This window comes from Stegastes partitus, unplaced genomic scaffold (assembly GCF_000690725.1).
Source record: "Stegastes partitus isolate 25-593 unplaced genomic scaffold, Stegastes_partitus-1.0.2 Scaffold413, whole genome shotgun sequence".
NCBI lineage: Eukaryota > Metazoa > Chordata > Actinopteri > Pomacentridae > Stegastes > Stegastes partitus.
In genome coordinates this window covers 1-14,844 of record NW_007578144.1, presented here as the reverse complement: position 1 = coordinate 14,844, position 14,844 = coordinate 1, and the positions used below count along the sequence as shown (strand labels likewise).

At 41.1% G+C, this 14,844-nt stretch overlaps 3 protein-coding genes across 3 annotated transcripts; 2 read left to right on the top strand and 1 right to left on the bottom strand.

Moving 5' to 3' along the window:
• The first annotated feature begins 930 nt into the window (after window positions 1-930).
• upp1 (uridine phosphorylase 1) lies at window positions 931-5,611 on the top strand. The gene is made up of 8 exons (XM_008285665.1): window positions 931-1,084; window positions 1,273-1,368; window positions 2,762-2,873; window positions 2,987-3,145; window positions 3,287-3,401; window positions 3,572-3,781; window positions 4,584-4,730; window positions 4,815-5,611. Exons 2-8 carry the CDS (start codon window positions 1,328-1,330, stop codon window positions 4,964-4,966), a joined length of 936 nt encoding a protein of 311 aa, XP_008283887.1. The 5' UTR covers window positions 931-1,084; window positions 1,273-1,327; the 3' UTR covers window positions 4,967-5,611.
• A 2,129-nt stretch (window positions 5,612-7,740) lies between these two features.
• On the top strand, window positions 7,741-11,944 carry stmn2a (stathmin 2a). Its single transcript, XM_008285664.1, has 5 exons — window positions 7,741-7,828; window positions 9,771-9,866; window positions 10,034-10,206; window positions 10,289-10,480; window positions 10,555-11,944. Exons 1-5 carry the CDS (start codon window positions 7,810-7,812, stop codon window positions 10,612-10,614), a joined length of 540 nt encoding a protein of 179 aa, XP_008283886.1. The 5' UTR covers window positions 7,741-7,809; the 3' UTR covers window positions 10,615-11,944.
• Window positions 11,945-12,734: 790 nt separating this feature from the next.
• Window positions 12,735-14,712, bottom strand: LOC103360037 (hairy/enhancer-of-split related with YRPW motif protein 1-like). Its single transcript, XM_008285663.1, has 5 exons — window positions 14,523-14,712; window positions 14,280-14,352; window positions 14,108-14,191; window positions 13,930-14,011; window positions 12,735-13,837 (listed from the first exon to the last, which is right to left on the bottom strand). The coding sequence occupies exons 1-5, from the start codon at window positions 14,606-14,608 to the stop codon at window positions 13,209-13,211; spliced, it is 954 nt and encodes a 317-aa protein (XP_008283885.1). The 5' UTR covers window positions 14,609-14,712; the 3' UTR covers window positions 12,735-13,208.
• Window positions 14,713-14,844: the final 132 nt, after the last annotated feature.

Below are 14,844 nucleotides of genomic sequence, written 5' to 3'. Positions count from 1 at the left end.
TCGTCTTCGGCATCAGACTTCTCGTGGCTCAGAAACAAGTAAACAAATGGCAAACGAACAACTAAAAAATAAACCCAACTCTGTAGATGATGCACATCCACCCATTTAAACCCAGTTTTCTGCCACTTCTTATGGTTGCAGTTAAAAGTCCCACAAATTGACTTGGTAGGGTATTAATATAATAACAGTAAACAATAAAGGCTTGTGTAGGTGTGTGTGTGTGTGTGCATATATAGAGACATGTGTATGTATATATATGTATGTATAAGATTAATTTTAGAATTAATTTTAAAATTATACCACCACCCAATGTCAGGTTTATGACACAGCAGAATAATAATAAAAAATATAAGAAAATAAAAATATATTTTAAAAAAATACAAATATAATAATAATAAAATATTAACAATTAAAAATAATGTGGTAATATAACCCAAAATGTGTTTGTAGAAGCTCTTTAAATGATATTTATTCATTCTAAAATATAATTAATATTGTTATCCTTGACTTTTCAAATTTACTGTTTTGCAAAAAAAATTTAAAAATAAAAAATAAAAAAAAACAGTCAAGCACATCATTATTTCTTGATGAAGATGTCAAATTATAGTTAGTTACTCGCCTTCCTGAACAGAAAAATGAGTTTTAGTGGTTGGATGTGTGCATGTGGTACATAAATGTGTAACTAAGTACAAAGACATATTTGTATTTAGAGAGAAGTTCTCACATCATTATCATCCGATAATTGAATTAATGTCACAAAGCTTTCAGGAAACTTGCTTCAGCTACTTTCACAACTCTGTGCTTTTCCCTCTGTGGACATCCCTGAGCGGCGGCACGTCCGCTGCTCCCGGTCACCTCTACGTGACCGAGGAAAAGTAATCAGATTACTATCGTTGTGACGCTTTTGACGCAACCGGCGTGACATCAGAGTGGGCCGGCGCTGCTCGTCACGGTGCCGGACGTTCACGGCGGCTCTAATTTGTTCTAATCGGAACGGAACAGCACTTTCAAGAAGAACCTGTCGCAGGTGAACCGAACCTGCGGAGCGTGTCTCATCCCTCCGAGCTGCTGGTTCGTCTTTAAGGTAACTCTGGAGCCAGTTCTGTCCTGTTTCCTCCTCTGGGAGCTGAAGTGCTGTGTCTGCATTAGTGGGTTTATTTTTTATGTTTTTTAAAAAAGCCTGAATTGTGAGAGTTTTCCACCCGGATGTCCTGTGAGGTGAACTCCTGCTCAGCTGAGAGCTCACTGTCACTTTCTGTTGGTCTCCTGCAGCTGCCGGTTTCTCTTCTGGATCCTTTTCTGTTCGCAACCAGCTGCTGTCAGGAAGATGGAGCCGAGCGACGAGCAGCGCAGCGCGTCGAGCAGCAGGTGAGAAGCTCCACACAAGATCACGTCCTCGGTTGTTCCTCATCCGTGCGTCCCCGCTGCACAGGTCGCACCAGCAGCTGATCGCTGCAGCTCTCTTTAAGGCTGAAGTGAAACAAGTTTGGGTGAAATGAGGAAGCTGCAGGGTGCGACAGGAATCCAGGAAATTGACCTTTCTCCTGGGCGGATCAACTCCTTTTTCCAAACTAATGACACATTCAGGACACAACCCCGGGAGCTGAACACAGACTGAGCTACTGCAGACATGAGTGAAGTCAACAGAAAGTGAAATGAAACCAGCAACAGCTTAACATTCATGTAGAAAAGGTTTAAAAAAAAGTTTTTTGAAATATTTAAATAATTTTTGCAAATGTTCTCTGGTAAATTCCACAAAATAGAAATAAATGTCCATATATATATATTAACATGTATTTATAAAAAATATTTTTGTGATTAAAACCATAAATAATATCCACATTAAAAACCTTTTATTTATTTATTTATTTTCCCCAAATGTGTAGTTCTTTTACATTTGACTGTAAAATACACTATTTCCTTTTTTTTTTAAATTTTTTTTTTTTACAGTTTGAGATTTTTTTCCTATATTTATATCTTTAAAAATATTATTATTATTATTATTATTATTTAGAATTTTACACTGTTTGGAATTATGTAAAAGAAAAATTATGTATGACAAGAATCACTTTCTCAGTTTTTCTCAGTTTTTGTTCAGTTACCGATAATATCCAGCAAAATCACAGAATCACTATTAATTTATATGTTAACTATTTAAAAAAAAAAGAAAGAAAACAGGTCAAAATTGTGAGAAAATCAGTATTTTATTTTATTCTATTTTTTTAAACAAATGTTTAGCTCTTTTACATTTAACTGTAAAATATTGCACTGTTTTTTAATATTTTATTTAAATCAGTATTTAAATGTAGATTATTACAATTACAGTTTTTTCTGTATTATGTCTTTAAAAAATTATATTGTTATTGTTATTTATTTATTTTTTAAATTTTACCCACATTTGGAATTATGTGAAAGAAAAATTATGTATAACAAACGATCTTTTTTAAAAAAAAAAGTTTTTCTCAGTTTTTGTTCAATTACAGATAATAGCAAGCAAAATCACAGAAATTAGTATTCATTTACATGTTAATTTTCTAATAAAACAAACAAACAAACAAAAAAATGGCAAAAACTGTGAGAAAATCAGTATTTTTAAAAATCATAATTTATTCTTCTACAACATTTTACTGTAAATTACATAATTTGTTGTTAACTGTGTTTAAATCAGCAAAAATATTTTTGTTTTTACAAATATTTGCCTTTATTTGAATGAGAAATTGCTGTTGTTATTATTTAATATCTGTTTACTTCTCTCTTTTAGCCATGTTTTTGTGCACAACCCACACCTGGACACAATGAAAGACGACATCCTCTACCACTTCAGTCTGGGAACTAAGACTCATGACCTTCCAGCGATGTTCGGCGATGTCAAAGTAATGAGTTTTCTTACACTCGTCTGTGAAACAAAATACATCCTCCACAATTATCTTCACATTATCTAACTATTATCTAACATTTCTGTGTCTTTTTGTGTGTTTTATTGTAGTTTGTGTGTGTCGGAGGCAGCCCCTGGAGAATGAAGGCTTTCATCGAGTACATTGCTGCTGAGCTGGCTATGGAAGACCCAGAGTCAGAATACCCAAACATCTGCGCCGGAACCGACCGTTACGCCATGTACAAAGTTGGACCTGTGCTCTCCGTCAGTGTACGTAGGGACAAAACTCAACATATGAGCATTTTATCCCATCTGTTTTTACTTATTTTGGCATAAAACAAGGTGAACTGTGCACTTGATGCCTTCCTGGGGGGAAAAAAGTGAAAACTGTATGTGTGCTTGATCTTGCAGCATGGGATGGGCATCCCGTCTATTGCCATAATGCTGCATGAGCTGATAAAGCTCCTCCATCACGCACACTGCACAGATGTTACTATTGTACGCATTGGGACATCAGGTGGAATAGGTAAGTGTGTTGCTTTGTTACCTGCAGGGGCAAAAAAAAGCAATGAACACTTTGGAGTTACCTGTTTTGTTCAGCATTAGTTGATAAATTAATCAAATGTGCTCTGATTTTCATCTTAGTTGCAAGTACTAATAATGTGGCTCATCTCACTCCTCATCTTTGCTTTTCAGGACTTGAGCCCGGCACTGTGGTTGTTACCAAGCAGTCTGTGGATGCCACCTTTCTGCCCAAGTTTGAGCAGGTGATCCTGGGGAAGACGGTGGTGCGCAACACCGACCTGGACCAAGGCCTGGCCGAGGAGCTGCTGCAGTGCAGCAAGGAACTGAACCAGTTCGAGACGGTGATCGGCAACACCATGTGTACACTGGACTTCTATGAAGGTATGAGTTCTGAGGGGGGGATGCTATGAAGAGAGATATATGGGTTAGCAAGGTATCTTGAGTTTTCAATCTCACAAAGGGGACTGTTAACCTGCTGGGTCACCATGGCAACTGATGCTGCCCAGCTAACCTTGTTCTGAGCAGAGTTTGGGACAATAATCGGCTCTAAGAAGTTCTTTTCTGGACCGTAATCTCTCTGAGTGACACAGATTCTCAACCAAGGGAATTTTTATTGCAACTGTGTTGAGTGGTACGCTTGTATTAACACCAACCAAAGCTGTGCAGCTACAGCAGCGCAAACTGCACTCATAGGGTTGCCATGGAAACCCTCATGTATTCAACTGGTCAAACGCATAAATGTCTTCTACAAAATTTTACAAACTGATATTGGTTTTAACAGAATCACATTAGAAATAAGCAGCTGCAAAATTATAACAGTTTTCTACCAGAATTGTTCTCTTGCAGCACTTTTCATGTGCTAAATTTTCCATAACTCTCTATTATAGCAATCTATTCCTTTGGACTTACATAGGCGACATGCGATTGGTCTATTTTGTGTGAATGTGTGGAAAAAAAAGGGTCACATGATACATCAAACTTCCCCTTTTATGCACGCAAAACCTAGAAAGTTTCTAACCACTGTAATGACACCCATTATTTCTGATTGCGGTTTTAGGTTTTGTTGAGCCAGCTAACACAGATAAAGCCTGACTATGTTAAATTTGTGTTGGTCAGTGTATTGTCTGCAGACATGTACGGTCTTTTACTTTGTTTCTGTGTTTTCTGTCTGTTAAAAACGCAGGTCAAGCCCGTTTGGACGGTGCTTTCTGCGCCTACACTGAGAAGGACAAACAGGACTACCTCAACAGAGCCGGCGAGGCAGGAGTCTGCAACATTGAAATGGAATCATCGGTTTTTGCCGCTATGTGCAAACTGAGCGGTCTACGAGGTAAGAAATGATCACAACAGAAAAATGTTCTCAACCCAGGATGTTGTTTTGCCTCCTGAATGATGTGTTTTTTGTCGTGTGAAGCGGCCGTGGTTTGTGTAACGCTACTGGACCGGCTGAAGGGGGATCAGCTGAGCAGCTCTCATGAAGTTCTTCGCAACTACCAGCAGCGGCCTCAGATTCTTGTCGGCAGCTACATCAAGAAGCAGCTCAAGGCCAAAGCGCAGCGCAGCTAAGTGCAAACTGATACGCAAGAATACGTCAAACACTGAAAACATGATGCACCGCAATAGTTTTTTTCTGTTCCTTCTTCACTGATCACATGTAGCTTATAATAGTTTCACAACAATCAGGATAATTTTTAATTATACTTTCTATTTATGCGTTGATTTAGTTGATTGAGTTCACCTTTATAATTAACCAGCATGCACTGCTTCACTTTTGTTTCCTTTTGTATTTGACTTCAATACTATTTAACTGAGAACTGAATGTAATGTAGCATCCCAAGTCGACCAAACACGTCTTATTTAAGGCAGTTTTTATCTGACGGGTAAAGTTTCGGATCCATAAAACCTCATGAGTGTTTGTAAGTCTGACCTCACAATGGTGCAGCAAGAGGCGCACTTTGACTGTTATTCGTGAAATTCTCCTTGTTTCATAATGCAAAAAAAAACAACAACACTGATGCTGATGCATTTGTCTCCTGTTGATGGTTTCAGTTGTTATAAAACTTGTTTTATTCACAATGTCTGTTTTTTGAAAAAGATTTTGCTTTTGTATTTTTTTTTCCACTCAGAACCCAAAAATTGCAACAAAATGGCATTTATTTTGCGAACAGGGTCCACTGTATGTAAAATAAATAAATAAAACGTATAAGTTAAGCTGTGTGCAGTGACATTTGTTTTGTCTTGCGGCGAATTAAAGTCGTAAAATTTCACAACATACAGATATGAAAACTCTTCATGCATTACTCTTATTTTATCATTTGAAGCAGCATCTTTCACGGTGTCAGGATGAATCCTTCAGAGTAATATTGAGCAGCTTTAGTGAAAAAGAACTGAAGGTTAGACGGTTTTTTATTCTTGAAATAGGGTCTGCCTTACTTTAGCAGTTAGAAAAATGGTTGTACAGGCCACATTTTCAAACGTTTTACAATAGGAGGACGTTATTCATATGCATGCTGCTGCCTCGCTCTCTATATCCAACTTGTTGTCCTTCATTAAACCAGAGAAGACAGCAGCAATGGTGTGTTTTATTTAGAAAGCAGTACTGCATAAACTCCCTTCTTCCTTGTATATTGTTCTATTACTTGCCAACAAATGCTTCTTGCTCATCTAAACGGCTCCTATAGAGGATTTGCTGTGAACTTGCCAGAACAGCCTTCTCCTATTCTGCTCCCTGGTCATGGAGTAACCCTTTAGAACTCACTGGAGCTTCGTGATTTTGCCTCCCTGAGAGTTCAAAGCTCTGAACAAAAGATGTGAAACTGAAGAGTGCCGTCGCTGTTCCTGAGCTGGAGTTTGTTTTGTGTGTCTTTGGTCCCTCGGTTGTTCTCATGTGCTTTACTTTTGTCCCATGTTTGTTGCTGTCATGCTCCATTTTTATGATTCTTTTCCAGCATTATAATGTTGAGCCTTTGTGGCCTGGTCTCCATTTAAAACATCCCAAGGTTCAAGAAATAAAAGATGATCTGTAATGAATTTTGCTGCTAAATGATAAAGAGTATAAGATTTTTTTCATCTTACATCAGCCAGCTTCTGGGAGCAAACGTTTATTCAGACATTTTATTGAGAATAAACATCATTTTCAATTCCCACAGAGATGTGTTGAGATTTTTGGACTTCCTTTGTTCATTAAAGTCATAACTGCACTCCACTTTTTCACTCTTTGTAGTTCAAAACTGACGATGGATGACACATTCAGATGTTAAAATTGATCTGAACAGTCTGACTAATAGCGAGCGTCATTGCTAACCTTTTTTTTTTTGTTCAGTAGGCGTAGGCTGGTCACAGCACACAATCCTACACAACTCTAGAGAAGTCAGTATTCTTAAGTCTGTTTTCTTATATAGAAACTGCGAGATGTGATCCGGCATGTTCTTAATGCTTGGGCTTATATTCAAACCAGGCAATGTAAACGTGATTTATTATGTTGTAAGTAGAATTTCAGTTATGTTTTGATTACTACTGGCTGCATTGGGCCTATTTTCACATAACCACATGTCTCAAGTGTAGACTTTTACCAACATATTGGCCTATTTATCAACTTGTTTTGTGACTGTGAGTGTAGATTTCAGACGGGGTGCATATTTAGAACATTTATCTTCCCTCCCTTCTCAAACATTACCTTGGCTTCACTAATTTACTTGAGAAAGGACAAAACTTCCACAGAACTCCAATGGAAAAAAGATGAAATTAAATATTTTAAAGCACAGTTTTGCAATATCTCCGTCCAGGTTTACCCAAAGTTAGGTCCTCCTAATTAAAAAGAACAGATAAAAAAATAAAAAGAGTACATTTTCTACATAATCACCTCAATAAACCCCTGTTTCTTTTAACATCAGTGTTCTATCAGAGACTTTCCATAGTGTTGCTCTTAATAGAACATCCTGAAAACAGCGTTAAATAAAAAAAGATGACTTGCAGCTGACTTTCAACAAATTACTTCTTATTCAATTCATCACTCAAAACACCTGCTTATCTTAGTTTCCATGATCTCTTCATCAAAACGCACACTGCCCTTAATTATCGTACATAAACGTGCCTTGGCTCCCACATCCACCACAAACTGGTGCATAAAAATTCATCATAATGCAGACCATTCTCAAAAAAAACAACAAACTCTACGCCCATGCTGCGACCTGCGCTTTATTAGACTTCAGCCCACAGTGGATGCTGCTAAAAAATCGCTTTTGCGCGTCAGAGGAGAGAGAGAGGAGGGTCTCCTTGCGCGCTCCCGTGCGTGCGCACCTCCTGCTATCCGATCCAACCCCCGTCTATTCGCTGACTCAGTGCCTTAAGCAGCATCACCGTTCACCAGGACAGAGCTACAGCATCCTCTGCGGAGAAATACATCAGCCATGGCCAAAACAGCGACCGGTAAGCACGATGAGACTGATTCTGTTCAAAAAGGCGGATGAAAGGATGAATGAAAGAATGGATGGATGGATGAGCTGGAGACAGGTGCATCCTTTCTGTGTGGTGTCGGCCTACCGGCTGGTGGCCGCTCTTCTGTAAAGGCTCTCCTGAGAAATACTCTTATTTGAACAAAATAATGCTGAATTAAATTATCTTTTGAGGTTTGTCCACCGATTTGGGGCCTTTTGTGTGCGCACACGAGCAGAAATGTGCGCCTCCACGCCGAGCATCCTCTGCTCCTGAAATGTCTCCTTTATAATCCTCATCTGTGCAAATCCTCGCCCGCTTTTTTGTCTCATATTGTGTAACATTATGTAATTAGGCGATGTGGATTGTACCTTTAGAGGGATTTATTTACAGCGCTGCACCTCCAGTTCATGCTACAGCGGCCCCAACATGCAGCATAATGCAGACGGACCCCACCCAAGATGCTGGGCTGCTGATTATTTAGCCGACAGCAGAGCTCAGAAGGCTTCATCTGCTTCCACTCAAACCTCACTTTGCTATTAATAAACCTGTGCAGTTGGGTTTTTTTTTCTGTTTTCCTGAACAGGATTGATCTATCCTTTCATTTATATGGAATTGCTCCTTTTATTCTCACATTGTCAGGGATGCACCAGCAGCTGTAGCAGATGTTCTGGCATTTACTGTGCAAAAAGAAAATGTGCTTTTACCTTATCACAACACTCTTTATTCCTTAGCCGTCTTATAATATTAGATAAAAGCTAGATTGCATCAATTTGCCACCCCAGCTGATGGTCAGTTATTGTTCCAGGTCAGACATTGAGCATATTTGTTTACATGGGTTTGCTCAGCTTTTGCATACAAGTCTAAAACACAACCTGTATGTAAGCAGTGCATTTTAAAAAAAAAAACACAACACGGTGCACCGGCTGGCTTCGTCGTGGTGGCGGTGTGGTGGAGCAGACAGGTGTAGGGCAGGGTGGGAGGCAGGCCAGCCCTGCAGCAAGAGGCCGCCTCACACGCTGGCCTTTGCAGCAGAAGGCTGAGCAGCACCGACAATCTGGAGTCCTCTCCGAAGAGGGCAGGTGGAGAGGAAACAGAAAAAAAACAAAAACGCAGATGAGATTAAAAATAGCCCTCAGGAGTTGGTGAAAACTAATTTTAAACAAAGTCCAGGTGATTAATCAGCTGTATTTGACACCACCAATATCCTCGGTGCAGCGCAGACGCATGTAGAGGGGCTTCTTATTATTGTGATGCAGGACTAAAAAATTCACCAGGAGACTGAATAATTTGACACATAGGCTTATCTGCTGCCCTATTTTCAAGTCACAGTAATAATGTTATATTTAAGACACAATTTCAGGTGCAATATGCAGTATTATTTCTAATATATTGGACTTATTACTTATTCATACCTTGTCTTTATGAGACCTTGATTATAATCTTCATTTTTAGCCATATTCTAGCCTCATCTATATCTAGTTGCTGTAACATGTAGATTTCCCCTGTGAGGGATCAATAAAGTTTATCTTATTGCTTTTCTGCTGTTATACTCCTTATACAGCTTTATATTTACTGGTTTATTCTTGTGTTAAATGTAGTTTTTCTGAGCAATATCAGGCAATACCTCTTATTGGTCTTATTGCATGTTTTTATCCCTCTCGTGAAAGAGTTTGTTCACTCTTACAGAATACATTCATCCAATTAATTATTAAGCATCACAGCACTTATGTACTTTTTAGACCTTCAGCGGATCATTAATGCAACGGTCAACGGATGCTAGCTGGTTCCTCCCTTCCTAACTTGCGATATCTTCAAGTGCATTTGTGACAAAAGCTCGCACGGCGGTGAGGTAGCCTGAGGTCGGTGCTGTGTCATTGTTTTTATGAGTAGCAGAGAAAGACTCACCTGGACGGTGTGTTTTGTGTTCCCGCAGCATACAAAGAGAAGATGAAGGAGTTGTCTGTCCTCTCTCTCATCTGCTCCTGCTTCTACCCGGAGACGCGCAACAAGCTCATGAGCGAGTTCGAAGGTAACAGATTGGCTCAAACATTGATTTTCTTGTGGGTTAAACAAATGACCACCCTGATGGATGGTTTTGTCCAGCTAAATACCCTAAATACACACATTAGCAATGATGACCCATCACTGGACATTGATTTTTTTTTTCTTTAATCATTTTGATTGTCTGATTTACAGACATGGAGGTGAAAGCTATAGACAAGCGGGCCTCGGGACAAGCTTTCGAGGTGATTCTCAAGCCGATGTCACCGGTGTCCGACGTTGCCCACAACCTGCCCTCGCCTCCGAAGAGGGACATCTCCTTGGAGGACATCGAGAAGAAACTGGAGGCTGCTGAGGAGCGGAGGAAGGTGGGTGTTTCATCTTGAGGAAGCCTCTTCTTAATGTTAAACTATTCAAATCTGATTTTTTTTTTTTTGCTTGTGTTTTTAGTACCAAGAGGCCCAGGTGCTGAGGGCTTTGGCAGAGAAGCGAGAGCACGAGCGGGACGTGTTGCTAAAGGCCATGGAGGAGAACAGCAACTTTAGCAAAATGGCCGAGGAGAAGCTCCAGCTGAAGATGGAGCAGATCAAGGAGAACCGCGAAGCCTATCTGGCAGCTTTGCTTGAGCGTCTGCAGGAGAAGGTAAGGGAAAAAAAAGCAAAAAGCGTAATCGTCCCGGTGAATGATAATCGTCCTAACTGTGTTGCTGTTTTCAGGAGAGACACGCGGAGGTGGTGCGCAGGAACAAAGAGATGAGGGAAGAGCTGACAGCATGAGCCTCACACGAGTCCATCCGAGTCCCTCCATCATCTCCCCCCCTTCCTCCTCGCCCTGCCCTCACCCTCTCCGTAACAGACACTCAACCCCGGGAGGCCGAGAGGTCCGAGGACCTCACCACCACCAACACACCACAACACACCATTACCACCACCACCGCCACCACTATCAGTATTATCAGTGGATACAAACACTCATCTTGAGAATTGAATGGATTTGTTGATTTTAGAGAAAAATGCAAGAGTATGGCTTTTATTTTGTAAATACTTTTTTCTATCTATCTATCTATCTATCTATCTATCTATCTATCTATCTATCTATCTATCTATCTATGATAGTTGGTGGAGCACGTGCAGCTCTTGCACCGCGCTCCACCGAACAATTTCAAACATTTCGTTTGTCATTGATTTAACGTTTCAGTTCTTGAAATTCGACTCGACAACCATTTTCTTTGTGAAAGCCGTCGGTGTTGTGAGTTGGCTGTAGACGCACGTTTGCAGTGTTTGCTGATGATGTCACGATGTTTTTCCGTGTTTCTTTTCGTGAAAAAGAGCGACGGTTCGGCGTACGTAGACCGCAGACTCCTTGAGAAGTCTCATATCTGTATCCTACTTTCACGCACACACACACACACACACACACCTACTCATCCCCTCCCCCCTCGAACACGCACGCTTGGAAAACAACAATAGGCCACAGATTCTCAAAGCGTCCGCCTCGTCTTCAAACGAGCTCGATAATAACGAACCCGATAGGTGCTTTATTGTTACTAAGAATGTCTTCGCCCAATGGGAGCAACTGTTTCTACACTTGCAGATTTCCACCTGCCCCGACAGCGCCAATTTTTCAAACGAAGCCAAATCGACAGCTCTGTTAAGAACACAGTGTTTGGGGACGAGTCTTATAAATTTATGAATGTTATGACGCCCTACTGGTATCATGCATAGTGTCTTGGACAGTGGAATGTGCCCCCATCTCGATAGTGTGAACATAACGTATGTCTGTGCGGGTGTGTGTGAATGCAGATTTACCTTGAGGCATCTCGGATTAGATAGAGAACGGATGTGGGATGCTTTAACATTCAGCACACTGAACTAGTCTCTTTTTATTCTACGGTACCACTGATATCTGCCTGCATCCTCTGCTGCTTGTGTTTCTCCCTTCATATATTTCTCTGTGAAAGCTTTGCTGAATAAAGGTTTGGGGTTCTGTGAACATGGCATGCACCATCTAATATTTTTTTTTTCTGTGCAAAAAAAAATAAAAGAAGAGAGAAGGGAAAATGTAAACTGCCAAATAAAAGAACCAGTTATCTACACATCCTGAGAATCGCAGTCGTAGCGCGGCTCATTTTTCTGTTAAGTCACTTTGAATATTGGGTCGAGTGTGATGCTTCTCCAGCAGGTGGCAGCGTCAGATTTATTTGGGACAAAAGCTGGAGCACAAACCCCTCCCCTCCTAAAGTAGGGCAAAAGTTCATAATATGCTAATACACAAGAAATATAACAACAAAAACACACATCATGTAACAGAATCTGTCTTTAAACCGACTGGAACTAGATTTATTCTTAATATAGTGGCTTAAACAACAAATCAAAGACAGCAGAAGCCTGAAGTTGCAGCACATTTGGGTAAAACTGATCCAACGAAACCCTAAAAAAAAAAACCTCAAAGATTGCACCAGAAGCAGCACCTGGGAACGGAGCGGTGATTTACTGCTGCAGCTGTCTGTGCGTTTTTGTTGCTTTTTAACCACTTTGCAGCAACGTCCTCATCCTGTTCACACTATTGTCTCCGTTTCAGGCCAACCCGAGCTGGTGAGGTCAGGGCAACATTGTAAAGGATTTCCTCTGGCTCTTAATGATTTCCTGGGTATTCAAAAGGGCAACAATGCTCTCAGATTTGGTTACTTACCTGGCACACACTAAAGGAATTGCCTTTCAGTCAATAACCGGGACCTTATTAGCTCATGATTAACTTCTGTGGTTGATTGCAACAAAATTGCACCTGCAGATTATATGTAACTCAGGAAGATTTGGTCTTTATCCCTTGAAGGGGAAAACCAGATGTTCTAAAACACTGAGGGAGCAAATGCAACAGAAATAAACACATTTATATCCATATTTTATACATTTAGATTTGATTTATTGGTACAAAAATATTACAAATAGATACAAGAATGCAAGTTTCCAATTCTCAAGTAGTTAGTTTTACCAACTGTGGTGCATGTAATATGCATATTTATATCCACGTCGTTCTGATATCACTAAAAAAAAGCAGACCAAATGTTTCAGTACGTGGTCTATAAAGTCTATGTAAATCTATTCAAGGCCCATTCGTCATATCATTATATCAGTCCTCAACCTGGAGGCGGTGCATGCTAAGCTAAATTAGTTTTCAATTTCAACGAATAGCATAAAATCATTTAGAATTCTTTTCAAAGATAAACGACACACTAAGAGGAAATGAGATCCTTCAGCAAATCCTTTTTCAAATGAAGACAGTTTGCTTTGTTCCCCCGTGTTTCACTGCTGTCGCTCTGTCTGTGATGGTGGGCACAGCTCAGCTGTTGCCTTCAGTCCAGTGCTTAGCTTCAGAAGGCCCCGATCTCCATGCCCCAGGGCCTGTAAGGTTTCGACAGGGTGGAGGAGGGAGTCACTGTGCTGACGGCGGCCGGGGAGACAAGGGGGAAGGCACCGAAGGAGAGGGGGAAGGCAGACAGCGAGGAGAGGGATGAGATGAGCGGCGGCGAAAGCTTGGATGTTGGCACATGCAGGCTGAGGGGCAGTGAGCCATTGGGAGGCACCCTGAGGGACTCTGTGGGGGGTATGGCACCAAGTCTGGACGTCCCAGACGCCTCAGTGGAGGAGGAGGAGGAGGACGAAGAGGAGGAGGAGGAAGAAGAAGAAGAGGAGGAGGAGGTGGGTGGGCTGCTGTTGCTTCTGGATGCAGGTGTCCGGCCCTGGGGGTGCTGCAGGAGCAGGGGGTGGGGGAGGTGGGCAGGGGCCGTCCCGTAGGCAGAGCCCCAGGCTAGGTGCTCCAGTCCGGTGTGCACCTCCCTCTGAGAGGCGTAGTTGCTGAGGTGGGACACCAGGCGGACTCGGAGGGAGTCGGTGCTGTCGCGGCCTTCGATGATGCTCAGGTAGCGGGCCGTCTCTGCCAGACACTCCCTGAAGCCCAGGCTGCGGTAATCCTTCGCCAGAGCATGAGCCTCGAAGTAACCTGCCAGGAAAATAACACGTCGTTTAAAGCACATCCCCTAAAATGAATTTACTCATTTACCAATAAAAGAATAAAAAAAGGGGCTCAGTCACCTTTCCCACCAGAAGCATGAAGCATCTTCAAATGGTCCACTGTCATTTGCAGTATTTCTGCCTTTTCCAGTTTAGCTGATCCCTGAGAAAACAGAAAGAAACTTATAATGAGTCCATCATGAAAAAAAGAGAAAAAAAGAGTGTCTCTGCCTATAAATCAAAACTAAAAGTAATTTACCTGTTTTTCAAAAGCACTTGGCACCAACCTCCTCAGCTCTGACAGGCTGTTATTGATCCGGTCACGTCTCCTTTTCTCAATAATCTGTTTTAAAATATGCACAAGTATATAAATACATGCAGAAAGAAAAGAAAAGCATCTATTAAACAACAGTATGCAGAAGTTTACATACCCCTCTGCGTCTTTTTCTGGCTTGAACTTGCGTGGTGGTGGAGGGTGACATGGATCCGTGAGAGTCAAGTTGACTGTAAAATAAACATTTTATATCATAAAACCCAACATATCATAAGTTCATCTGCAAAAACAAGTCAAAAAATCAAAAATACGCACGAAATACAACAACAAATCTGACTAGAAATATATCAAATGATGATTATAAAGAGAAAAAAAACTGAAGAAAAAACAGTAAACATACCCATTTTCGTCGCCACTGTCCTTCTCCACCTCCACATTGTCGTCCAGGTCACTGTCCGATGAGCTGTAATTGTGGCTTCGCTTCATTTTGATTTGATTTGATTTTTTTTGCTTCCCGGCGGTTAAAACGCTCCTTTACGCACAAAGCTCCGGCGGCGCACTGACCACAGAGTCTCCGTGCAACAGTTTAAACGTCAGATCTGCTGCTGCTGCTGTGATGATTTTCACACCGCGGAGAGGAGAGAGGACGAGGGGCGGGGCTTGGACAGACCTGAACCAATCACAATCGAGGTGGAATTTGAGTGACGTGCGCTCTTAAAAAA

Excerpts from the sequence above, each read along its gene's own strand:
- upp1 (XM_008285665.1), top strand. The coding sequence starts at position 1,328 with ATGGAGCCGAGCGACGAGCAGCGCAGCGCGTCGAGCAGCAG. Across the intron at positions 2,874-2,986 it reads CGATGTTCGGCGATGTCAAA|TTTGTGTGTGTCGGAGGCAG; the intron begins GTAATGAGTTTT and ends GTTTTATTGTAG. Across the intron at positions 3,146-3,286 it reads GACCTGTGCTCTCCGTCAGT|CATGGGATGGGCATCCCGTC; the intron begins GTACGTAGGGAC and ends TTGATCTTGCAG.
- stmn2a (XM_008285664.1), top strand. Across the intron at positions 9,867-10,033 it reads GCTCATGAGCGAGTTCGAAG|ACATGGAGGTGAAAGCTATA; the intron begins GTAACAGATTGG and ends TCTGATTTACAG. Across the intron at positions 10,207-10,288 it reads CTGCTGAGGAGCGGAGGAAG|TACCAAGAGGCCCAGGTGCT; the intron begins GTGGGTGTTTCA and ends TTGTGTTTTTAG.
- LOC103360037 (XM_008285663.1), bottom strand. The coding sequence starts at position 14,608 with ATGAAGCGAAGCCACAATTACAGCTCATCGGACAGTGACCTGGACGAC. Across the intron at positions 14,192-14,279 it reads CCAGAAAAAGACGCAGAGGG|ATTATTGAGAAAAGGAGACG; the intron begins GTATGTAAACTT and ends ATTTTAAAACAG. Across the intron at positions 14,012-14,107 it reads CAAGTGCTTTTGAAAAACAG|GGATCAGCTAAACTGGAAAA; the intron begins GTAAATTACTTT and ends CTGTTTTCTCAG.